Source organism: Panulirus ornatus, chromosome 10 (genome assembly GCF_036320965.1).
Source record: "Panulirus ornatus isolate Po-2019 chromosome 10, ASM3632096v1, whole genome shotgun sequence".
Classification (NCBI taxonomy): Eukaryota; Metazoa; Arthropoda; class Malacostraca; order Decapoda; family Palinuridae; genus Panulirus; species Panulirus ornatus.
The window spans coordinates 45,043,544-45,069,702 of record NC_092233.1 but is presented as its reverse complement, the minus strand read 5'-3'; the positions used below and the strand labels follow the sequence as shown (position 1 = coordinate 45,069,702).

At 41.2% G+C, this 26,159-nt stretch overlaps 1 protein-coding gene across 20 annotated transcripts in view; it reads right to left on the bottom strand.

Annotated features, from left to right (window-relative positions):
- The window catches only part of LOC139750924 (uncharacterized), a 109,954-nt gene that overhangs the window by 35,972 nt on the left and 47,823 nt on the right, over positions 1-26,159 (bottom strand). For all 20 annotated transcript variants that reach the window (XM_071665832.1, XM_071665818.1, XM_071665817.1 and 17 more), the window contains 2 exons: positions 1,920-2,005; positions 789-874 (listed from right to left, as the gene is read on the bottom strand). In XM_071665832.1, coding sequence (XP_071521933.1) covers positions 1,949-2,005 — 57 coding nt within the window. In that variant the 3' untranslated portion in view covers positions 789-874; positions 1,920-1,948. The remainder of the gene's footprint in view (positions 1-788; positions 875-1,919; positions 2,006-26,159) is intronic.

Genomic DNA, 26,159 nt, shown 5'->3' with positions numbered 1-26,159 from the left:
TGTCCTTGACTGCCCCCAACCAGGGTATCAGAGAATGTCTGGTATTCTGCCCCTCCTCTCAGAGGCTGCTCGCCTGGAGCATACATGTCCCTTCTCTCAGACCTTCCCAGGGATAACAGACAACAGTAATCCTGCGCTGACCCCTTGAGCAAGCTTGTGCTGCCTAGTCACCAAAGATAACCATTAATTAGGCTGACCTTTGCATATAGTTTTGTCATCATTGTTCTTTATTTCACTGGTGCCAATAACTAACAACCAACATAATCTATGGAGTAACCTAGGGTGTGAGATGAGAAAATGATAAGAGCAAAGTGAAGCAATGATGTATAAAGATGGTGATATGCTGGCAAAGAATGAACTTGAGCATAGAGAGTGATCAGGGGAAAACAAAGGTGTGCGGGGCTTGGCTCAAAGATAGGAGGCTCTGCTTTCATTATATTTTACAACAGAGATTGCATGTCAGCAAATAAGGTTGTTCTTTGTTTCAGCCATTATCTCACTATAAATTAGAGCAGAAAAATACTTATTCCAGTCTAAATATCCTTTCTAGTTCCAACCTTCAGTATAGCACTAAGGTCATCAAGAAAGTCACCTTTCATTGTTTTTAATATATGTGGAAGGGTCCAGTAAAAATACAGATTCTTCAAAAAAAATTTCAAATACTCATTCTTTCTTTAAAATGCAAAGATGGTAAACAAATAACATGTTTATGAAAGAATATAGGTCATATGCTATGATTGTAAGGAAGAGTCGAAACAATAATCTATTCAAGCTGCATATCAACTAACCATATCTAAGATGGTGGGAGAAGTCTCTTTTAACACAAATCTTGAAAACTGCAACAGAAATGATGAACAATTCCCAGTTTCACAATCTGTAAAGTATATTCAAATATTATATAAATTGTCCTAACATAAAAAATTGTTAAAAAATATAACCACTCAGCTCTCATAATCAATGCACATGTGGTCCACATCCCAATTATAGGTTAATCCAGGGACTCAGCAGCACAGAATAGTCTGAATTGTGTTATGACAATCACCTTGCTCATCACACTTAACTAAGCTGGACACAAGATCTTTTCAACCAAGGATAAGGGAATGTCTCCAGCTGCTGCAAACCAACAGATGTCCTTGACTGCCCCCAACCAGGGTATCAGAGAATGTCTGGTATTCTGCCCCTCCTCTCAGAGGCTGCTCGCCTGGAGCATACATGTCCCTTCTCTCAGACCTTCCCAGGGATGACAAGACAACAGTAATCCTGCGCTGACCCCTTGAGCAAGCTTGTGCTGCCTAGTCACCAAAGATAACCATTAATTAGGCTGACCTTTGCATATAGATTTGTCATCATTGTTCTATATTTCACTGGTGCCAACAACTAACAACCAACGTAATTTATAGAGTAACCTAGGGTGTGAGATGTGAAAATGATAGAGCAAAGTGAAGCAATGATGTATAAAGGTGGTGATATGCTGGCAAATAATGAACTTGAGCATAGAGAGTGATCAGGAGAAAACAGTGTGTGTGGGGCTTAGCTCAAAGATAGGAGGCTCTGCTTTCAGTATATTTTACAACAGAGATTGCATGTCAGCAAATGAGGTTGTTATTTGTTTCAGGCATTATCTCTATAAATTAGTACAGAAAAAAAAAAAAAACATTCGTCTAAAAATCCTCTCTAGTTCCAACCTTCAGTATAGCACTAAGGTCACTCAAGAAAGTCACCTTTCATTGTTTTTAATAACTGTGGAGGGGTCCAGCAAAAATACAGATTCTTCAACAAAATATTTCAAACACTCATTCTTTCTTTAAAATGCAAAGATGGTGAACAAATAACATGTTTATGAAAGAATGTGTCATATGCTATGATTGTAAGGAAGGGTCGAGACAACAATAATCTATTCAATCCGCATATCTACTAACCATATTTAAGATGGTGGAAGAAGTCTCTTTTAACACAAATCTTGAAAACTGCAACAGGAATGATGAACAATTCCCAGTTTCACAATCTGTAAAGTATATTCAAATATCATATACATTGTCCTAACTTACAAAATATTAGTTAAAAAATGTAACCACTCAGCTCTCATAATCAATGCACATGTGCTCCACACCCCAATTATAGGTTCATCCAGGGGCTCAGCAGCACAGAATAGTCTGAATTGAGTTATGACAATCACCTTGCTCATCACACTTAACTAAGCTGGACACAAGATCTTTTCAACCAAGAATAAAGGAATGTCTCCAGCTGCTGCAAACCAACAGATGTCCTTGACTGACCCCAACCAGGGTATCAGAGGATGTCTGGTATTCTGCTCCTCTTCTCAAAGGCTGCTCGCCTGGAGCATATATAACCCTTCTCTCAGACCTTCCCAGGGATGACATACAACAGTAATCCTGTGCTGACCTGATATAATTTCAGTTTTTTGTATCATAAGTAATATATAATGTACAATATATCAATACTACTGTGTGATAATTGGTTGAATCCTTCTGTAAATATAATTTGTGATCTTATCTAAACCACAAATAACTTACAATTTTCAATTCTTTTACTGTAATGGAAAATGAGTGACAACATTACGAGTGACAAATCACTATAATTTTGATTATCAATATAGTCAAACTATCAGAAAAACTACTGGTGGCAACATCAAGAATAAGATATTTGTCAAGAGGAAACATCAACCCCAACAGCTATACCTAAATATATTGTTAACATTTTTAAATCCTACTGCCATGACTGCCATATAGTATTCTTGACCTGAATCTCCAAACTAACATTTACAAGTCACAATAAGTATCCTTTTCAAATAGGAAAACCTGAACCCATGCATACATAAGCAAGTGCACATCCATACATTTTTACTACTTACAACATGCATTACTATGTCTATGTTGAATTTCATTTTCCACTTGTTAGGCACAGCAGACAAAAATCAAACAGTCACTTCTAAAACTGTGATGATATCTCAAATCCCAACTCTATACCAACAAATTTAGAGTGCAAATTTAATCTAATTCTGTGTGTGTAAACTAATGCTCTACTTTGTGCCACATGCTATGACTGTAAGGGTCATATGAAACAGCCATAATCTATTCAATCTGCAAATCAATTAACTGTCTGTTTCCTGGTGCTGCCTCACTGGCTCTGGAAATGGCAATCAAGTTTAACAACAACTATAATATCATATAACCTCAGGATCCCTTCTCCAGGGGCTTCTGTAGCTTCAAGACTAGCTGCAACACAATCAGTAGCAAGGAAATGAGTTCTCTGATGAGACTATAATTTCATAAACAGTTGATCACACAGCCAGACTCAACACATCTTTTCACTCATGGTCTAGCATTAAGCAGGCAGAGTCCACTAACAACCGCAGGAGCAGGAAGCTGGAAAGCCTGCCCTTCTTGTATTTCAGCTTGAAAAAGATGTAATGGATGAAGCCAAGTGAAAAGTAGTGATCCTCTTTTGAGGCTTAAATGTGCATGAATGCAACCATGATGAGAAATGAAAGACATCATTATATTCAGAAAGATAAATCTGGATATTCTGGCTTGAAGAAATTAAGTTCAAAGGGATGGAAAAATAACGACCTGGCAATATAACATAGGTAAAGTCTGGGGTTAAGATAAGGTGAAAGAAAAGGTAATGGTGACACTCCAACTGAAGGTGTGAAAATATGTAAAAACATGTACAGAGGTGAGACTCCAAACTGATGTAGATGAAAATAAAAGTGGGTTATGAAAGGTGTGTGAATTTTAGCATTTAAGCACCTAACAGCAAGATGACTGAAAAAGAAAGGAGTGTGTTTTGGGAGAAGTTAAAAGCATACAGCAATTTTGATGCAATAGGTCATTAAGTAATCGTGAAGGGTGATTTGAATGGAAGAGTGAGTTATGTGGCAGTCGAGGATTTAAATTGTGGACATGGATTAACCAGTGTGAAAGAAAATGGTGAACAGCTTGTTTAAATGTGGTCTAAAAAGTAATAATGATTGGGAATACCTGGCTTAAAAAAAGGAGAGGCATCCATAAGTATACATGGATGAGAGGAGTTAATGTTAGACAGGCATTATTTGATTATGTCTTAACAGATAGGCATGCCAAAAAGACATTTGGATGCAAAGGTGCTGAAAGGAGCAGCAGGTGGAAAGTCCGATCACTGCCTTGCAGAGGTGATGGTGACAGAGTGTAAAGGCTTTAAGAGGAAACGAAATGAGTAAGAAGATAGTGGAAAACTAGCATATGCAAGCTTGGAAAGGAGGCTTGTTTGAGAAGGTACCTAGGGAGTTGTGTGAGAAGGTACCAAAGAGGCTTCTGTGAGAAGGTACCAAAGAGACTTGTGTGAGAAGGTACCAAAGAGGCTTGTGTGAGAAGGTACCTTGGGAGACTTGGCTAAGAATGAATAATGGGCAAGAGTGAACAGAACTACAGGGGTGGGCAAAGAATGAATAATGGGCGAGAGCAAACACAACTACAGGGATAATCAATAAATGGGAGGTATTTAAAGAAAATGTGCAAGAAAATATGTGGCATAAGGAAGGTGGGATGTGGGCATAGGAGAAATAGTGGTGCGTGTTGGGATGAAGTAAAGTTGTTAGCGAAAGAGGAGTTATATCCACATTACCTGCAGGCAAATAATGCAAGTGATTGGGAGAAGTGATACATGAAGTGATAAGAGGTCAAAAGGAAAGTGAAGGGACTGAAAAGGAAGGGATATGTGAAGTGGGGTTAGAGATTATCAGCAAACTTTGGGGAAAATAATCAAATGTTTTCGAAGGTGAATATTGTGAGATGGACAAGAAAACAAATGAAAGACTCATAGAAGAGTAGTTGGAGTGAGCATTCTTTAGTATTGTTTAATCTGTCAGCTGAAATGATGAAAAATAAGGGACGTTTGTAGCAAGAGGTACACAAAGTGAAAGAATCATGGGAAGCAGTTTGATAAAAAAGGGAGGAGATGGTGAATGCCTTGCATATCATGATGTGTGGCAAAGCAGTGGATGGGAATACAGTCAATTTTCTCAAGAAACTGAATAACAGTGTTGTTTAGTTTGTCTGGATTTTCAGTGCATAGATGCAAGGCTCAAGGTAAGTTGCCTGAGGACTGGTAGAATTCCTGTACAGAAATAACCTATTTCTAATGTACAGGGAGGGAGTTGCACCCTTGTGGAGCCCAATCTCTTGAGCACTTTGCTATTAATCATTTTTTTTTTCTTTTTACTTTGTCGCTGTCTCCCACGTTTGCGAGGTAGCGCAAGGAAACAGACGAAAGAAATGGCCCAACCCACCCCCATACACATGTATATACATACATGTCCACATACGCAAATATACATACCTACACAGCTTTCCATGGTTTACCCCAGACGCTTCACATGTCCTGATTCAATCCACTGACAGCACGTCAACCCCGGTATACCACATCGATCCAATTCACTCTATTCCTTGCCCTCCTTTCACCCTCCTGCATGTTCAGGCCCCGATCACACAAAATCTTTTTCACTCCATCTTTCCACCTCCATTTGGTCTCCCACTTCTCCTCGTTCCCTCCACCTCCGACACATATATCCTCTTGGTCAATCTTTCCTCACTCATTCTCTCCATGTGCCCAAACCATTTCAAAACACCCTCTTCTGCTCTCTCAACCACGCTCTTTTTATTTCCACACATCTCTCTTACCCTTACGTTACTTACTCGATCAAACCACCTCATACCACACATTGTCCTCAAACATCTCATTTCCAGCACATCCACCCTCCTGCGCACAACTCTATCCATAGCCCATGCCTCGCAACCATACAACACTGTTGGAACCACTATTCCTTCAAACATACCCATTTTTGCTTTCCGAGATAATGTTCTCGACTTCCACACATTCTTCAAGGCTCCTAGAATTTTCGCCCCCTCCCCCACCCTATGATCCACTTCCGCTTCCATGGTTCCATCCGCTGACAGATCCACTCCCAGATATCTAAAACACTTTACTACCTCCAGTTTTTCTCCATTCAAACTTACCTCCCAATTGACTTGAACCTCAACCCTACTGTACCTAATAACCTTGCTCTTATTCACATTTACTCTTAACTTTCTTCTTTCACACACTTTATCAAACTCAGTCACCAGCTTCTGCAGTTTCTCACATGAATCAGCCACCAGTGCTGTATCATCACCGAACAACAACTGACTCACTTCCCAAGCTCTCTCATCCACAACAGACTTCATACTTGCCCCTCTTTCCAAAACTCTTGCATTCACCTCCCTAACAACCCCATCCATAAACAAATTAAACAACCATGGAGACATCACACACCCCTGCCGCAAACCTACATTCACTGAGAACCAATCACTTTCCTCTCTTCCTACACGTACACATGCCTTACATCCTCGATAAAAACTTTTCACTGCTTCTAACAACTTGCCTACCACACCATATATTCTTAATACCTTCCACAGAGCATCTCTATCAACTCTATCATATGCCTTCTCCAGATCCATAAATGCTACATACAAATCCATTTGCTTTTCTAAGTATTTCTCACATACATTCTTCAAAGCAAACACCTGATCCACACATCCTCTACCACTTCTGAAACCACACTGCTCTTCCCCAATCTGATGCTCTGTACATGCCTTCACCCTCTCAATCAATACCCTCCCATATAATTTACCAGGAATACTCAACAAACTTATACCTCTGAAATTTGAGCACTCACTCTTATCCCCTTTGCCTTTGTACAATGGCACTATGCACGCATTCCGCCAATCCTCAGGCACCTCACCATGAGTCATACATACATTAAATAACCTTACCAACCAGTCAATAATACAGTCACCCCCTTTTTTAATAAATTCCACTGCAATACCATCCAAACCTGCTGCCTTGCCGGCTTTCATCTTCCGCAAAGCTTTTACTACCTCTTCTCTGTTTCCCAAATCATTTTCCCTAACCCTCTCACTTTGCACACCACCTCGACCAAAACACCCTATATCTGCCACTCTATCATCCAACACATTCAACAAACCTTCAAAATACTCACTCCATCTCCTTCTCACATCACCACTACTTGTTATCACCTCCCCATTTGTGCCCTTCACTGAAGTTCCCATTTGCTCCCTTGTCTTACGCACTTTATTTACCTCCTTCCAGAACATCTTTTTATTTTCCCTAAAATTTAATGATACTCTCTCACCCCAACTCTCATTTGCCCTCTTTTTCACCTCTTGCACCTTTCTCTTGACCTCCTGTCTCTTTCTTTTATACATCTCCCACTCAATTGCATTTTTTCCCAGCAAAAATCGTCCAAATGCCTCTCTCTTCTCTTTCACTAATAATCTTACTTCTTCATCCCAACACTCACTACCCTTTCTAATCAACCCACCTCCCACTCTTCTCATGCCACAAGCATCTTTTGTGCAATCCATCACTGATTCCCTAAATACATCCCATTCCTCAAATTTGTGTGCTGTCTGCATTAACCACGTCCTCAGTAAAGTATTTCCACACATCCTTACCTACAATCTTCTTTATTTCACATTCTGTCCTCTTGTTGCTCAAACCCTATATCTCTCAAAGAACTGTCTGATTCATTACCTCACAGTTTTCTCTCATCAAAGGTGTGTAAACATACAGACTCCAACCTTTCCGTGTGCCCTAGCTCTCATATTTCTAGTAACATCTTTGTTGCCTCCTAGAATTTCTCTAAGACTTTTTTGTGCTTCTTTACAAGCAGAGACCAAACCTAAAAAGTATATTGTAGTTCTGACTTTATGTACAACATGAATAGCTTTCCAAGTATATCCATCAATGTACTTGAAAATATTCTAATATAGATAAGACAGTATCTCCTCAACTGTATCTATATCTCTGATGCCCTTGGGTGATTACAGCAAAAGTCTCTCCATAACTGATGAACTCCAGTGCCACTTCTTAACTAAAGGCCTCATCCTTAGCAGGCCAGTGGCAGAGGGTAACTCAAGTACAGTAATTCCAGAGGCTCTTACCTATTAGATCAACTTAATGTTCCTACCTAATGTTCTAACAAACCACTTCTACCAGATGCTCCAATCTAATGTTCCTAACAACTTCTACCTTATGTTTTTACTTAATGTCTACATACTACTTTTACCTAATGTTTTTACCTAATGCTCCTTCTATATCAATCTACCACTCCTATCATTTTGCTAATAGTGCAGTGCTCACTACAGGAAAATCTTGAGTTTCAGAGAATGAGCTGTGTGAGATACATGTTGTCAGATACAGGTAGGTAGTACTGGTAATATATCTTCCTGGTTAGTAGCTGCCTGCCAACTAACACCTACTCCCTCCTTAACTATTCTCCTAATATGGGACTCTGGCAATACATTAAAGGCGATGCCTACTCCCAGGTCCCTCTCACACACAATCTAATGCTTATTTCTAGTTAGGTACTACTCATATCTAGGCCACCTTTTGCGGTCCCATCCACATTACTTTTATATTTCCACTTCTTGAATTTCATGAACAACATTACACGTCAATTTTGGGGATTGTTTAGGTCCCTTGCGACTTCTGCATCGACCAAAAACATGTACAAGTAGGATTTAATACATTCAAGCAAGTCATTAATATAGATAAAGCAGAACTAAACCCTGTCACACTCCACTGGTCACCTCAACACATTTGGAAAAGGCCCTTCTGACATGCAGTTTTTGTTCCCTCCAACTGAGGGTATCTTCTACCTATTGCAAGTGTTTCCCCCTTATTCTTGCTTTGTGATCCAAGCTCCTTAATCAGTGTCAAATGCCTTCAGACAGTCCAAATACGGACAGTCCACCCAACCTTTCCTTTTGTCCAGGACTGAATCCTCACTCGTGAAACTAAGAGGTTACTTATGAATGATCTTTTCCTAAAATCCTGCTGTCTCTCACTGAGGAATTTTCTTCTCTACAGGCATCCACTTGCTTTCCATAACCTTACACACCAAATTGATTACTGAGATCCATCTGTAGCTCAATGCCTGTTCCCAGTCTACTTTCTCATAAACATGTGACATTTGCCATTTCCCATTCCCTCGGCATTATGCTTCTCTTCCAAGACATTCATGCTTCTCTCCCAAGATATCTTTAACAGTAGTTTATCATGCATTTACTTATACTTGATCACCATTTCCCACGACAAAGAGGTAGCACCAGGAAACAGACAAGGTATGGCCCATCCACTCGTACACACACACACACATATTATATATACATATAAGGGGAGTGGGGGAAGAATGGGGTGTACTTAGGGAAGCAGTGATGGCTTGTGCAAAAGATGCTTGTGGTATGAGAAGTGTGGGAGGTGAGCGGATTAGAAAGGATAGTGAGTGGTGGGATGAAGAAGTAAGTTTATTAGTGAAAGGGAAGAGAGAGGCATTTGGACAATTTTTGCAGGGAAATAATGCAAATGACTAGATGTATAAAAGAAAGAGGCGGGAGGTCAAGAGACAAGTGCAAGAGGCGAAAAAGAGGGCAAATGAGAGTTGGGGTGAGAGAGTATCATTAAATTTTAGGGAGAATAAAAAGATGTTTTGGAAGGAGGTAAATAAAGTGCATAAGACAAGGGAACAAATGGGAACATCAGTGAAGGGGGCTAATGGGGAGGTGATAACAAGTAGTGGTGATGTGAGAATATGGAGTGAGTATTTTGAAGATTTGATGTGTTTGATGATAGAGTTCCAGATATAGGGTGTTTTGGTCGAGGTGGTATGCAAAGTGACAGGGTTAGGGAGAATGATTTGGTAAACAGAGAAGAGGTAGTGAAAGCTTTGCAAAAGATCAATGCCAGCAAGGCAGCGGGTTTAGATGGTATTGCAGTGGAATTTATTAAAAAAGGGGGTGACTGTATTATTGACTGGTTGGTAAGGTTATTTAATGTATGTATGACTCATTGTGAGGTACCTGAGGATTGGCATAATACTTGGATAGTGCCATTTTACAAAGGCAAAGGGGATAAGAGAAAGTGCTCAAATTACAGAGGTATAGTTTGTTGAGAATTCCTGGGAAATTATATGAGAGGGTACTGATTGAGAGGGTGAAGGCAGGTACAGAGCACCAGACTGAGGAGGAGCAGTGTGGTTTCAGAAGTGGTAGAGGATGTGTGGATTAGGTGTTTGCTTTGAAGAATGTGTGAGAAATACTTAGAAAAGCAAATGGATTTGTATGTAGCATTTATGGATCGGGAGAAGGCATATCATAAGAGTTGATAGAGATGCTCTGTGGAAGGTATTAAGAATATATGGTGTGGGAGGCAAGTTTTTAGAAGCAGTGAAAAGTTTTTATCAAGGATATAAGGCATGTGTACGTGTAGGAAGAGAGGAAAGTGACTGGTTCTCTGTGAATGTTGGTTGCAGCAAGGGTGCGTGATGTCTCCATGGTTGTTTAATTTGTTTATGGATGGGGTTGTTAGGGAGGTGAATGCAAGAGTTTTGCAAAGAGGGGCAAGTATGCAGTCTGTTGTGGATGAGAGAGCTCGGGAAGTGAGTCAGTTGTTGTTTGCTGATGATACAGTGCTGGTGGCTGATTTGTGTAAGAAACTGCAGAAGAAGGTGTATGAGTTTGGTAAAGTGTGTGAAAGAAGAAAGCTGAGAGTAAATATGTATAAGAGCAAGGTTGTTAGGTACAGCAGGGTTGAGGGACAAGTCATCTGGGAGGTAAGTTTGAATGGAGAAAAACTGGAGGAAGTGAAGTGTTTTAGATATCTGGGAGTGGATTTGGCAGCCGATAGAACCATAGAAGCGGGAGTGAATCATAGGGTGGGAAAGGGGGGTGAAAGTTCTGGGAGTGTTGAAAAATGTGTTGAAGTCGAGAACGTTATCTTGGAAAGCAAAAATGGGTATGTTTGAAGGAATAGGGGTTCCAACAATGTTATATGGTTGCGAGGCGTGGGCTATAGATGGAGTGGTGCGGAGCAGTGTGGGTGTGCTGGAAATGAGATGTTTGAGGACAATATGTGGAGTGAGTAATGAAAGGGTAAGAGAGATGTGTGATATTAAAAAGAGTGTGGTCGAGAGAGCAGAAGAGGGTGTTTTGAAATGGTTTGGTCACATGGAGAGAATCAGTGAGGAAAGATCGACAAAGAGGATATATGTGTCAGAGGTGGAGGGAAGGAGGAGAAGAGGGAGACCAAATTGGAGGTGGAAAGATGGAGTTAAAAAGATTTTCATCGATCAGGGCCTGAACATGCAGGAGGGAGAAAGGCGTGCAAGGAATAGTGTGAATTGGAACAATGTGGTATACCGGGGTCAACATGCTGTCAATGGATTGAACCAGGGCATGTGAAGCGACTGGGGTAAACCATGGAAAGTTTTGTCAGGCCTGGATGTGGAAAGGGAGCTCTGGTTTCAGTGTATTATACATGACAGCTAGAGACTGAGTGTGAATGAATGTGGCCTTTGTCGTCTTTTCCTAGCGCTACCTTGCACGCATGCGGGGGAAAGGAGTTGTCATTTCATTAGTGGCGGGATGGCAACGGGAATGAATAAAGGCAGCAAGTATGAATTATGTGTATATATATAATATATATATTCTTTTTCTTTCATACTATTCACCATTTCCCGCATTAGCGAGGTAGCGTTGAGAACAGAGGACTACGCCCTTGAGGGAATATCCTCACCTGGGCCCCTTCTCTGTTCCCTCTTTTGGAAAAAAAAAAAAAAAAAAAAAAAAAAAAAGTGAGAGGGGAGGATTTCCAGCCCCCCGCTCCCTCCCCTTTTAGTCGCCTTCTACGACACGCAGGGAATACGTGGGAAGTATTCTTTCTCCCCTATCCCCAGGGATAATATATATATAATATATGTTTTTTTATTTTTATTTTTATTATACTTTGTCGCTGTCTCCCACGTTTGCGAGGTATATATATATATATATATATATATATATATATATATATATATATATATATATATATATAGAGGAGTGAATGTTGGGGTGAAGAAGGTGGTGAGAGTAAGTGAGCTTGGGAAGGAGACCTGTGTGGGGAAGTACCAGGAGAGACTGTGTACAGAATGGAAAAAGGTGAGAACAATGGAAGTAAGGGGAGTGGGGGAGGAATGGGATGTATTTAGGGAATCAGTGATGGATTGCGCAAAAGATGCTTGTGGCATGAGAAGAGTGGGAGGTGGGCTGTTTAGAAAGGGTAGTGAGTGGTGGGATGAAGAAGTAAGAGTATTAGTGAAAGAGAAGAGAGAGGCATTTGGACGATTTTTGCAGGGAAAAAATGCAATTGAGTGGGAGAAGTATAAAAGAAAGAGACAGGAGGTCAAGAGAAAGGTGCAAGAGGTGAAAAAAAGGGCAAATGAGAGTTGGGGTGAGAGACTATCAGTAAATTTTAGGGAGAATAAAAAGATGTTCTGGAAGGAGGTAAATAGGGTGCGTAAGACAAGGGAGCAAATGGGAACTTCAGTGAAGGGCGTAAATGGGGAGGTGATAACAAGTAGCGGTGATGTGAGAAGGAGATGGAATGAGTATTTTGAAGGTTTGTTGAATGTGTCTGATGACAGAGTGGCAGATATAGGGTGTTTTGGTCGAGGTGGTGTGCAAAGTGAGAGGGTTAGGGAAAATGATTTGGTAAACGGAGAAGAGGTAGTAAAAGCTTTGCGGAAGATGAAAGCCGGCAAGGCAGCAGGTTTGGATGGTATTGCAGTGGAATTTATTAAAAAAGGGGGGTGACTGTATTGTTGACTGGTTGGTAAGGTTATTTAATGTATGTATGACTCATGGTGAGGTGCCTGAGGATTGGCGGAATGCGTGCATAGTGCCATTGTACAAAGGCAAAAGGGATAAGAGTGAGTGCTCAAATTACAGAGGTATAAGTTTGTTGAGTATTCCTGGCAAATTATATGGGAGGGTATTGATTGAGAGGGTGAAGGCATGTACAGAGCATCAGATTGGGGAAGAGCAGTGTGGTTTCAGAAGTGGTAGAGGATGTGTGGATCAGGTGTTTGCTTTGAAGAATGTATGTGAGAAATACTTAGAAAAGCAAATGGATTTGTATGTAGCATTTATGGATCTGGAGAAGGCATATGATAGAGTTGATAGAGATGCTCTGTGGAAGGTATTAAGAATATATGGTGTGGGAGGCAAGTTGTTAGAAGCAGTGAAAAGTTTTTATCGAGGATGTAAGTCATGTGTACGTGTAGGTAGAGAGGAAAGTGATTGGTTCTCAGTGAATGTAGGTTTGCGGCAGGGGTGTGTGATGTCTCCATGGTTGTTTAATTTGTTTATGGATGGGGTGGTTAGGGAGGTAAATGCAAGAGTTTTGGAAAGAGGGGCAAGTATGAAGTCTGTTGGGGATGAGAGAGCTTGGGAAGTGAGTCAGTTGTTGTTCGCTGATGATACAGCGCTGGTGGCTGATTCATGTGAGAAACTGCAGAAGCTGGTGACTGAGTTTGGTAAAGTGTGTGAAAGAAGAAAGTTAAGAGTAAATGTGAATAAGAGCAAAGGTTATTAGGTACAGTAGGGTTGAGGGTCAAGTCAATTGGGAGGTGAGTTTGAATGGAGAAAAACTGGAGGAAGTGAAGTGTTTTAGATATCTGGGAGTGGATCTGGCAGCGGATGGAAACATGGAAGCGGAAGTGGATCATAGGGTGGGGGAGGGGGCGAAAATTATGGGAGCCTTGAAGAATGTGTGGAAGTCGAGAACATTATCTCGGAAAGCAAAAATGGGTATGTTTGAAGGAATATTGGTTCCAACAATGTTGTATGGTTGCGAGGCGTGGACTATGGATAGAGTTGTGCGCAGGAAGATGGATGTGCTGGAAATGATGGAAATGAGATGTTTGAGGAAAATGTGTGGTGTGAGGTGGTTTGATCGAGTGAGTAACGTAAGGGTAAGAGAGATGTGTGGAAATAAAAAGAGCGTGGTTGAGAGAGCAGAAGAGGGTGTTTTGAAACGGTTTGGTCACATGGAGAGTATGAGTGAGGAAAGATTGACCAAGAGGATATATGTGTCGGAGGTGGAGGGAACGAGGAGAAGAGGGAGACCAAATTGGAGGTGGAAAGATGGAGTTAAAAAGATTTTGTGTGATCGGGGCCTGAACATGCAGGAGGGTGAAAGGAGGGCAAGGAATAGAGTGAATTGGAGCGATGTGGTATACCGGGGTTGACGTGCTGTCAGTGGATTAAATCAAGACATGTGAAGCGTCCGGGGTAAACCATGGAAAGCTGTGTAGGTATGTATATTTGCGTGTGTGGACGTATGTATATACATGTGTATGGGGGTGGGTTGGGCCATTTCTTTCGTCTGTTTCCTCGCGCTACCTTGCAAACGCGGGAGACAGCGACAAAGCAAAATATATATATATATATATATATATATATGTATATATATATATATATATATATGTATATATATATATATATATATATATATATCTCGGAAAGCAAAAATGGGTATGTTTGAAGGAATAGTGGTTCCAACAATGTTGTATGGTTGCGAGGCGTGGGCTATGGATAGAGTTGTGCGCAGGAGGATGGATGTGCTGGAAATGAGATGTTTGAGGACAATGTGTGGTGTGAGGTGGTTTGATTGAGTAAATAACGTAAGGGTAAGAGAGATGTGTGGAAATAAAAAGAGCGTGGTTGAGAGAGCAGAAGAGGGTGTTTTGAAATGGTTTGGGCACATGGAGAGAATGAGTGAGGAAAGGTTGACCAAGAGGATATATGTGTCGGAGGTGGAGGGAACGAGGAGAAGTGGGAGACCAAATTGGAGGTGGAAAGATGAAGTGAAAAAGATTTTGTGTGATCGGGGCCTGAACATGCAGGAGGGTGAAAGGAGGGCAAGGAATAGAGTGAATTGGATCGATGTGGTATACCGGGGCTGACGTGCTGTCAGTGGGTTGAATCAGGGCATGTGAAGCGTCTGGGGTAAACCATGGAAAGCTGTGTAGGTATGTATATTTTGCGTGTTTGGACGTATGTATATACATGTGTATGGGGGTGGGTTGCGCCATTTCTTCGTCTGTTTCCTTGCGCTACCTCGCAAATGCGGGAGACAGCGACAAAGCAAAAAAAAAAAAAAAAAAAAAAAAAAAAAAAAAAAAAAAAAATATATATATATATATATATATATATATATATATATACTTTCCCTGGGGATAGGGGAGAAAGAATACTTCCCACGTATTCCCTGCGTGTCGTAGAAGGCGACTAAAAGGGAAGGGAGCGGGGGGGGCTGGGGCTGGAAATCCTCCCCTCTCGTTTTTTTTTTTTTTTTTTTTTTTTTTTTTTTCCCAAAAGAAGGAACAGAGAAGAGGGCCAGGTGAGGATATTCCCTCAAAGGCCCAGTCCTCTGTTCTTAACGCTACCTCGCTATCGCGGGAAATGGCGAATAGTATGAAAAAAAAAAAATATATATATATATATATGGAGAAAAACTGGAGGAAGTGAAGTGTTTTAGATATCTGGGAGTGGATCTGTCAGCGGATGGAACCATGGAAGCGCTACCTCGCAAACGCGGGAGACAGCGACAAAGTATAAAAAAAAAAAAAAAATATATATATATATATATATATATATATATATATATATTATATATATATATATATATATATATATATATATATATATATATATATATATATATATATATATATATATTTTTTTTTTTTTTTTTTTTTATACTTTGTCGCTGTCTCCCGCGTTTGCGAGGTAGCGCAAGGAAACAGACGAAAGAAATGGCCCAACCCCCCCCATACACATGTACATACACACGTCCACACACGCAAATATACATACCCACACAGCCCTCCACGGCCCACCCCGGACGCTCCACATGCCCTGATTCAATCCACTGACAGCACGTCAACCCCTGTATACCACATCGCTCCAATTCACTCTATTCCTTGCCCTCCTTTCACCCTCCTGCATGTTCAGGCCCCGATCACACAAAATCCTTTTCACTCCATCTTTCCACCTCCAATTTGGTCTCCCTCTTCTCCTCGTTCCCTTCACCTCCGACACATATATCCTCTTGGTCAATCTTTCCTCACTCATTCTCTCCATGTGCCCAAACCATTTCAAAACACCCTCTTCTGCTCTCTCAACCACGCTCTTTTTATTTCCACACATCTCTCTTACCCTTACGTTACTTACTCGATCAAACCACCTCACACCACACATTGTCCTCAAACATCTCATTTCCAGCACATCCATCCTCCTGCGCACATCTCTATCCATAGCCCACCCCTCGCAACCATACAACATTGTTGGAACCACTATTCCCTCAAACATACCCATTTTTGCTTTCCGAGATAATGTTCTCGACTTCCACACATTTTTCAAGGCTCCCAAAATTTTCGCCCCCTCCCCCACCCTATGATCCACTTCCGCTTCCATGGTTCCATCCGCTGACAGATCCACTCCCAGATATCTAAAACACTTCACTTCCTCCAGTTTTTCTCCATTCAAACTCACCTCCCACTTGACTTGACCCTCACCCCTACTGTACCTAATAACCTTGCTCTTATTCACATTTACTCTCAACTTTCTTCTTCCACACACTTTACCAAACTCAGTCACCAGCTTCTGCAGTTTCTCACATGAATCAGCCACCAGCGCTGTATCATCAGCGAACAACAACTGACTCACTTCCCAAGCTCTCTCATCCCCAACAGACTTCATACTTGCCCCTCTTTCCAGGACTCTTGCATTTACCTCCCTTACAACCCCATCCATAAACAAATTAAACAACCATGGAGACATCACACACCCCTGCCGCAAACCTACATTCACTGAGAACCAATCACTTTCCTCTCTTCCTACACGTACACATGCCTTACATCCTCGATAAAAACTTTTCACTGCAATTTTCAATGCAATTGAGTGGGAGAAGTATAAAAGAAAGAGACAGGAGGTCAAGAGAAAGGTGCAAGAGGTGAAAAAAAGGGCAAATGAGAGTTGGGGTGAGAGACTATCAGTAAATTTTAGGGAGAATAAAAAGATGTTCTGGAAGGAGGTAAATAGGGTGCGTAAGACAAGGGAGCAAATGGGAACTTCAGTGAAGGGCGCAAATGGGGAGGTGATAACAAGTAGCGGTGATGTGAGAAGGAGATGGAATGAGTATTTTGAAGGTTTGTTGAATGTGTCTGATGACAGAGTGGCAGATATAGGGTGTTTTGGTCGAGGTGGTGTGCAAAGTGAGAGGGTTAGGGAAAATGATTTGGTAAACAGAGAAGAGGTAGTAAAAGCTTTGCGGAAGATGAAAGCCGGCAAGGCAGCAGGTTTGGATGGTATTGCAGTGGAATTTATTAAAAAAGGGGGTGACTGTATTGTTGACTGGTTGGTAAGGTTATTTAATGTATGTATGACTCATGGTGAGGTGCCTGAGGATTGGCGGAATGCGTGCATAGTGCCATTGTACAAAGGCAAAGGGGATAAGAGTGAGTGCTCAAATTACAGAGGTATAAGTTTGTTGAGTATTCCTGGTAAATTATATGGGAGGGTATTGATTGAGAGGGTGAAGGCAGGTACAGAGCATCAGATTGGGGAAGAGCAGTGCGGTTTCAGAAGTGGTAGAGGATGTGTGGATCAGGTGTTTGCTTTGAAGAATGTATGTGAGAAATACTTAGAAAAGCAAATGGATTTGTATGTAGCATTTATGGATCTGGAGAAGGCATATGATAGAGTTGATAGAGATGCTCTGTGGAAGGTATTAAGAATATATGGTGTGGGAGGCAAGTTGTTAGAAGCAGTGAAAAGTATATATATATATATATATATATATATATATATATATATTATATATATATATATATATATATATATATATATATATATATATATATATATATATATATATATATTATATATATATATATATATATATATATATATATATATATATATATATATATATATATATATATATATATATATATATATATATATATATATATATATATATATATATATTTTTTTTTTTTTTTTCAAACTATTCGCCATTTCCCGCGTTAGCGAGGTAGCGTTAAGAACAGAGAACTGGGCCACTGAGGGAATATCCTCACCTGGCCCCCTTCTCTGTTCCTTCTTTTGGAAAATTAAAAAAAATTGAGAGGGGAGGATTTCCAGCCCCCCGCTCCCTCCCCTTTTAGTCGCCTTCTACGACACGCAGGGAATACGTGGGAAGTATTCTTTCTCCCCTATCCCCAGGGATACCCTATCCCCAGGGATAATATATATATATATATATATATATATATGTCTATGTATATGTATACACTGAAATGTATAGGTATGTATATGTACGTGCGTGGACATCTATGTATATACATGTGTATGTGGGTGGGTTGGGCCATTCTTTCGTCTGTTTCCTTGCACTACCTCACTAAAGCAGGAGACAGCAATGAAGTACTATAAAACAAAAAAAATATACTATATATTGTTTGTGAAATAGAAGAGAGAGGCATCTGGACGATTTTTGCAGGGAAATAGTTCAAATGACGGAGATGTACAAAAGAAAGAGGAAGGAAGTCAAGAGAAAAGTGCAGGAGGGGAAAAAGATGAGAGTTGGGGTTGAGAGAGCATCATTAAATCTTAGGGAGGATAAAAATATATTTTAGGAGGTAAATAAAGTGCATAGACAAGAGAACAAATGGGAACATCGATGAAGTGGGCAAATGGAGAGGTAATAAGTAGAGGTGACGTGAGAGGGAGATGGAGTGAGTATTCTGAAGGTTTGTTGAATGTTTGATGATAGAATGGCAGATATAGGGTATCTTGGTCAAGGTGGTGTGCGAAGTGATAGGGTCAGGGAAAATGATTTGGTAAAAAGAAGAGGTTGTGAAAGCTTTGCGGAAGATGAAAGCCAGAAAGGTGGGGGGTTTGGATGGTATAGCTGTGGACTTTATCAAAAAAGGGGGCTGACTGTATTGTTGACTGGTTGGTAAGGATTGGCAGAATGCATACATAGTGCCTATGTACAAAGGTGAAGGGGATAAAGGCGAGTGTTCAAATTACAAAGGTATAAATTTGTTGAGTATTCCTGGGAAATGATATGGGAGGGTATTGATAGAGAGGGTCATGGCATGTACAGAGCATCAGATTAGGGAAGAGCTGTGTGGTTTCAGAAATGGAAGAGGATGTATGGATCAGGTGTTTGTTTTGAAGAATGTATGCGAGAAATACTTAGAAAAACAGATGGATTTGTATGTAGCATTTATGGATCGGGAGAAGGCATATGATAAAGAGTTGATATAGATGCTTTGTGGAAGGTATTAAGAGTATATGGTATGGGAGGTAAGTTGCTAGAAGCAGGTGAAATTGTTTTTATCGAGGATGTAAGGCATGTGTACGAGTAGGAAGAGAGGAAAGTGATTGGTTCCCAGTGAATATCGGCTTGCGACAGGGGTGCATGATGTATCCATGGTTGTTTAATTTGTTCATGGATGGGGTGTTAGGGAGGTGAATGCAAGAGTTTTGGAGAGAGGGGCAAGTATGCAGTCTGTTGTGTATGAGACGGCTTGGGAAGTGAGTCAGTTTTTGTTCGCTGATGATACAGCACAGGTGGCTGATTCGGGTGAGAAACTGCAGATGTTGGTGACAGAGTTTAGTAAAATGTGAGAGAGAAGAAAGCTGAGAGTAAATGTGAATAAGAGTAAGGTTATTAGGTTCAGTGGGGTTGAGGGATAAGTAAATTGGGAGGCAAGTTTGAAAGGAGAAAAACTGGAAGTGAAGTGTTTTAGATACCTGGGAGTGGATATGGCAGTGGATGGAACCATGGAAGTAGAAGTGAGTCACAGGTTGGAGAAGGGGGCAAAGGTTCTGGGAATGGTGAAGAATGTGTGGAAGGCGAGAACATTATCTTGGAGCAAAAATGGGAAGTTTGAAGGAATAGTGGTTCCAACACTGATATACGGTTGTGAGGCATGGGATATAGATAAGGTTGTTGGATGTGTTGAAAATGAAATGTATGAGGACAATATGTGGTGTGAGGTGGTTTCACCGAGTAAGTAATGAAAGGGTAAGAGAGATACGTGGAAATAAAAAGAGTGCAGTTGAGAAAGCAGAAGAGGGTGTATTAAAATGGTTTGGTCACATGGAGAGAATGAGTGAAGAGAAATTGTCTAAGAGGATATATGTGTCATAGGTGGAGGGAACGAGAAGTGGGAGACCAAATTGGAGATGGAAGGATGGAGTGGAAAACATTTTGAGCAATCGGGGCCTGACCATACAAGAGGGTGAAAGGCATCCAAGGATTAGAGTGAACTGGAACGATGTGGTATATCGGGGTCGACGTGCTGTCAATGGATTGAACCAGGGCATGTGAAGCGTGCGGGGTAAACCATGGAAAGTTCTGTGGGGCCTGGATGTAGAAAGGGAGCTGTGGTTTCAGTGCATTATACATGACAGCTAGAGACTGAGTATGGACGAATGTGGCCTTTGTTATCTTTTCCTAGTGCTACCTCGCACACATGCGGGGGTAGGGGGTTGTTATTTCATGTGTGGCGGGGTGGGGACGGGAATGAATAAGGGCAGACAGTATGAATTATGTACATGTGAATATATGTATATGTCTGTGTGTGCATATATATATATGTATACGCTGAGATGCATAGGCATGTATATGTGTGTGTGTGTGGATGTGTATGTATATAAATGTGTATGTGGCTGGGTAGGGCCATTCTTTCATCTGTTTCCTTGCGCTGCCTCGCTAACGCGGGAGACAGCAACAAGTACAATAAATAATTATAAATAAATCATGCTATGCTATTAGAGAAAATTCTATTCGTACATAATTTTTTTTTTTTTTTTTTTTTTCATACTATTCGCCATTTCCCGCATTAGCGAGGTAGCGTTAAGAACAGAGGACTGGGCCTTTGAGGGAATATCCTCATATGGCCCCCTTCTCTGTTCCTTCTTTTGGAAAATTTAAAAAAAAATGAGAGGGGAGGATTTCCAGCCCCCCGCTCCCATATATATATATATATATATATATATATATATATATATATATATATATATATATATATATATATATATACACACAATTTCCCATAATAAACATACATAAAAATATGTCTATACAAATGAATAAAACATATCCATATATCTTTTTTTTTTTTTTTTTTTTTTTTTTTTTTATACTTTGTCGCTGTCTCCCGCGTTTGCGAGGTAGCGCAAGGAAACAGATGAAAGAAATGGCCCAACCCCCCCCATACACATGTACATACACACGTCCACACACACAAATATACATACCTACACAGCTTTCCATGGTTTACCCCGGACGCTTCACATGCCTTGATTCAATCCACTGACAGCACGTCAACCCCTGTATACCACATCGCTCCAATTCACTCTATTCCTTGCCCTCCTTTCACCCTCCTGCATGTTCAGGCCCCGATCACACAAAATCTTTTTCACTCCATCTTTCCACCTCCAATTTGGTCTCCCTCTTCTCCTCGTTCCCTCCACCTCCGACACATATATCCTCTTGGTCAATCTTTCCTCACTCATTCTCTCCATGTGCCCAAACCATTTTAAAACACCCTCTTCTGCTCTCTCAACCACGCTCTTTTTATTTCCACACATCTCTCTTACCCTTACGTTACTTACTCGATCAAACCACCTCACACCACACATTGTCCTCAAACATCTCATTTCCAGCACATCCATCCTCCTGCGCACAACTCTATCCATAGCCCACGCCTCGCAACCATACAACATTGTTGGAACTACTATTCCTTCAAACATACCCATTTTTGCTTTCCGGGATAATGTTCTCGACTTCCACACATTTTTCAAGGCTCCCAAAATTTTCGCCCCCTCCCCCACCCTATGATCCACTTCCGCTTCCATGGTTCCATCCGCTGACAGATCCACTCCCAGATATCTAAAACACTTCACTTCCTCCAGTTTTTCACCATTCAAACTCACCTCCCAATTGACTTGACCCTCAACCCTACTGTACCTAATAACCTTGCTCTTATTCACATTTACTCTTAACTTTCTTCTTCCACACACTTTACCAAACTCCGTCACCAGCTTCTGCAGTTTCTCACATGAATCCGCCACCAGCGCTGTATCATCAGCGAACAACAACTGACTCACTTCCCAAGCTCTCTCATCCCAACAGACTTCATACTTGCCCCTCTTTCCAAGACTCTTGCATTTACCTCCCTAACAACCCCATCCATAAACAAATTAAACAACCATGGAGACATCACACACCCCTGCCGCAAACCTACATTCACTGAGAACCAATCACTTTCCTCTCTTCCTACACGTACACATGCCTTACATCCTCGATAAAAACTTTTCATATATCTATTATCTACTATTATACATAATCCCTGTTTCCTGCATCAGGAAACAGACAAAGAATAGTCCATCCATTCATATACATGTATATACTTAAATGCCCACAAACTTATGTGTGGAAGTCGAGAACATTATCTCGGAAAGCAAAAATGGGTATGTTTGAAGGAATAGTGGTTCCAACAATGTTGTATGGTTGCGAGGTGTGGGCTATGGATAGAGTTGTGCGCAGGAGGGTGGATGTGCTGGAAATGAGATGTTTGAGGACAATGTGTGGTGTGAGGTGGTTTGATCGAGTAAGTAATGTAAGGGTAAGAGAGATGTGTGGAAATAAAAAGAGCGTGGTTGAGAGAGCAGAAGAGGGTGTTTTGAAATGGTTTGGGCACATGGAGAGAATGAGTGAGGAAAGATTGACCAAGAGGATATATGTGTCGGAGGTGGAGGGAACGAGGAGAAGTGGGAGACCAAATTGGAGGTGGAAAGATGGAGTGAAAAAGATTTTGTGTGATCAGGGCCTGAAAATGCTGGAGGGTGAAAGGCGGGCAAGGAATAGAGTGAATTGGATCGATGTGGTATACCGGGGTTGACGTACTGTCAGTGGATTGAATCAGGGCATGTGAAGCGTCTGGGGTAAACCATGGAAAGTTGTGTGGGGCTTGGATGTGGAAAGGGAGCTGTGGTTTCGGGCATTATTGCCTGCCAGATAGAGACTGAGCGTGAACGAATGGGGCCTTTGTTGTCTTTTCCTAGTGCTACCTCACACACATGAGAGGGGAGGGGGATGGTTTTCCATGTGTGGCGAGGTGGCGATGGGAATGAATAAAGGCAGACAGTGTGAATTGTGTGCATGGGCATATATGTATGTGTCTGTGTGTGTATATATATGTGTACATTGAGATGTATAGGTATGTATATTTGCGTGTGTGGACGTGTATGTATATACATTGTGTATGGGGTGGGTTGGGCCATTTCTTTCGTCTGTTTCCTTGCGCTACCTCGCAAACGTGGGAGACAGTGACAAAGCAAAATAAATAAAATATACATATCAACATATAAATATATATAGACACACATATGCAAACATTATGTACACAAACATGTACATATTCATACTTGCATGGCTTAATCCATTCCTATCGCTACCCTGCACCACAGGAAAACAATATTGCTATCCCCTGCTTCAGCAAGATAGCACTAGGAATACAGACAAAAAGGCCACATTCCTTCACACTCAGTCTCTACCTGTCACGTATTATGCACCAAAACCACAGCTCCCTATCCACATCCAGGCCAGACAAATCTTTCCATGGTTTACCCAAGACACTTCACATGCCCTGGTTCAGTCCACTGACAGCATGTCAACCCTGGTATACCACATCGTTCCAATTCACTCTATTCCACGCACAACTCTCACCTTCCTGTATGTTTAGGACCCCAATCACTGTATAACTTCTTTGTCAATCTTTCCTCATTCTCTCCATATGCCCAAACTATTTCAGCACACCCTCTTCTGCTCATTCAACCATACCCTTTTCATTTCCATACCTCTCTCTTACCCATGCATTATTCAATCAAACAAGCTCACACCACATACTGTCCTCAAACATTTCATTTCCAACACATCCACCCTCCTCCATACAACCCCATCTATAACGCATGCCTCACAACCAAACATTATTGGAACTACTATTCCCTCAAACATAACCATTTTTGCTCTCCAAGATAAAATTCTTTCCTTCCACACATTCTTCACTGCTCCCAGAACCTTCGCCCCCTCCCATCCGTGACTCACTTCCATAATTCCATCCGCACATAAGTCCACTCCCAGATATCTATAACACTTCACTTACTACAATTTTTCTCCATTCAAACTTACATCCCTATCAAATTGTCCCTCAACCCTACTGAGCCTCATAACCTTCTCTTATTTATATTTAATCTCAACTATTTCCTTTCACACAATTTTTCAAACTCATTCACCAAACTCTACAGTTTCTCATTAATCAGCCACTAGAGCTGTATCATCGGCAAACAACAACCAACTCACTTCCCAGGAACTCATCCAAATCAGACTGCATACTTGCCCCTCTCTCCAAAACTCTTGCATTTACCTCCCTGACAACCCCATCCATAACTAAATTAAACAACCACGGGGACATAACACACCCGTGCTTCAGACCGACATTCACTGGGAGCCAATCACTCTTTCTTCCAACTCGTACACATGCCCTACATCCTTATCAAACACTTTTCACTACTTCTAGCAACAGACCTTCCACAACCTATACTCTTAAAACCTTCCACAAAGCATCTCCATCAACCCTATCATATGCCTTCTCCAGATCCATAAATGCTATATACAAAATCCATTTGTTTTTCTAAGTGTTTCTCACATACATTCTTCAAAGCAAACACCTGATTCACACATCCTCTACCACTTTGGAAACCACACAGCTCCTCCACAATCTGATGCTCAGTACATGCCTTCACCCTCTCAATCAAAACCCTCCAATATAATTTCCCAAGAATGCTCAAAAACATACGCCTCTGTAATCTGAACACTCACCTTTATCCCCTTTGCCTTTGTACAATGGCACTATGCATGCATTCCACTAATCCTCAGGCACTATACCATGGTCCATACCTACATCAAATATCCTTACTAACCAATCAACAACAGTCTCCCCAACCCCATTTTTAACAAATTCCACTGCAACACCATCCAAACCTGCCACCTTACCGGCTTTCATCTTCTACAAAGTTTTCACTACCTCTTCTCTGTTTACCGAATCATTCTCCTTCACCCTCTCACTTCGTATACAACCCTGACCAAAACACTATATATTTTTTTTTTTCTTTGTTGCTGTCTCCCACGTTTGCGAGGTAGCACAAGGAAACAGACAAAAGAAATGGCCCAACCCACCCCCATACACATGTATATACATACGTCCACACACGCAAATATACATACCTACACAGCTTTCCATGGTTTACCCCAGACGCTTCACATGCCCTGATTCAATCCAATGACAGCACGTCAACCCCGGTATACCACATCGATCCAATTCACTCTATTCCTTGCCCTCCTTTCACCCTCCTGCATGTTCAGGCCCCGATCACACAAAATCTTTTTCACTCCATCTTTCCACCTCCAATTTGGTCTCCCACTTCTCCTCGTTCCCTCCACCTCCGACACATATATCCTCTTGGTCAATCTTTCCTCACTCAATCTCTCCATGTGCCCAAAACATTTCAAAACACCCTCTTCTGCTCTCAACCACGCTCTTTTTATTTCCAAACATCTCTCTTACCCTTACGTTATTTACTCGATCAAACCACCTCACACCATACACTGTCCTCAAACATCTCATTTCCAGCACATCCACCTTCCTGTGCACAACTCTATCCATAGCCCACACCTCGCAACCATACAACATTGTTGGAACCACTATTCCTTCAAACATACCCATTTTTGCTTTCCGAGATAATGTTCTCGACTTCCACACATTCTTCAAGGCTCCCAGAATTTTTGCCCCCTCCCCCAACCTATGATCCACTTCCGCTTCCATGGTTCTGTCCGCTGCCAGATCCACTCCCAGATATCTAAAACACTTAACTTCCTTCAGTTTTTCTCCATTCAAACTTACCTCCAATTGACATGACCTTCAACCCTACTGTACCTAATAACCTTGCTCTTATTCACATTTACTCTTAACTTTCTTCTTTCACACACTTTACCAAACTCAGTCTCCAGCTTCTGCAGTTTCTCACATGAATCAGCCACCAGCGCTGTATCATCAGCGAACAACAACTGACTCACTTCCCAAGCTCTCTCATCCACAACAGACTTCATACTTGCCCCTCTTTCCAAAACTCTTGCATTCACCT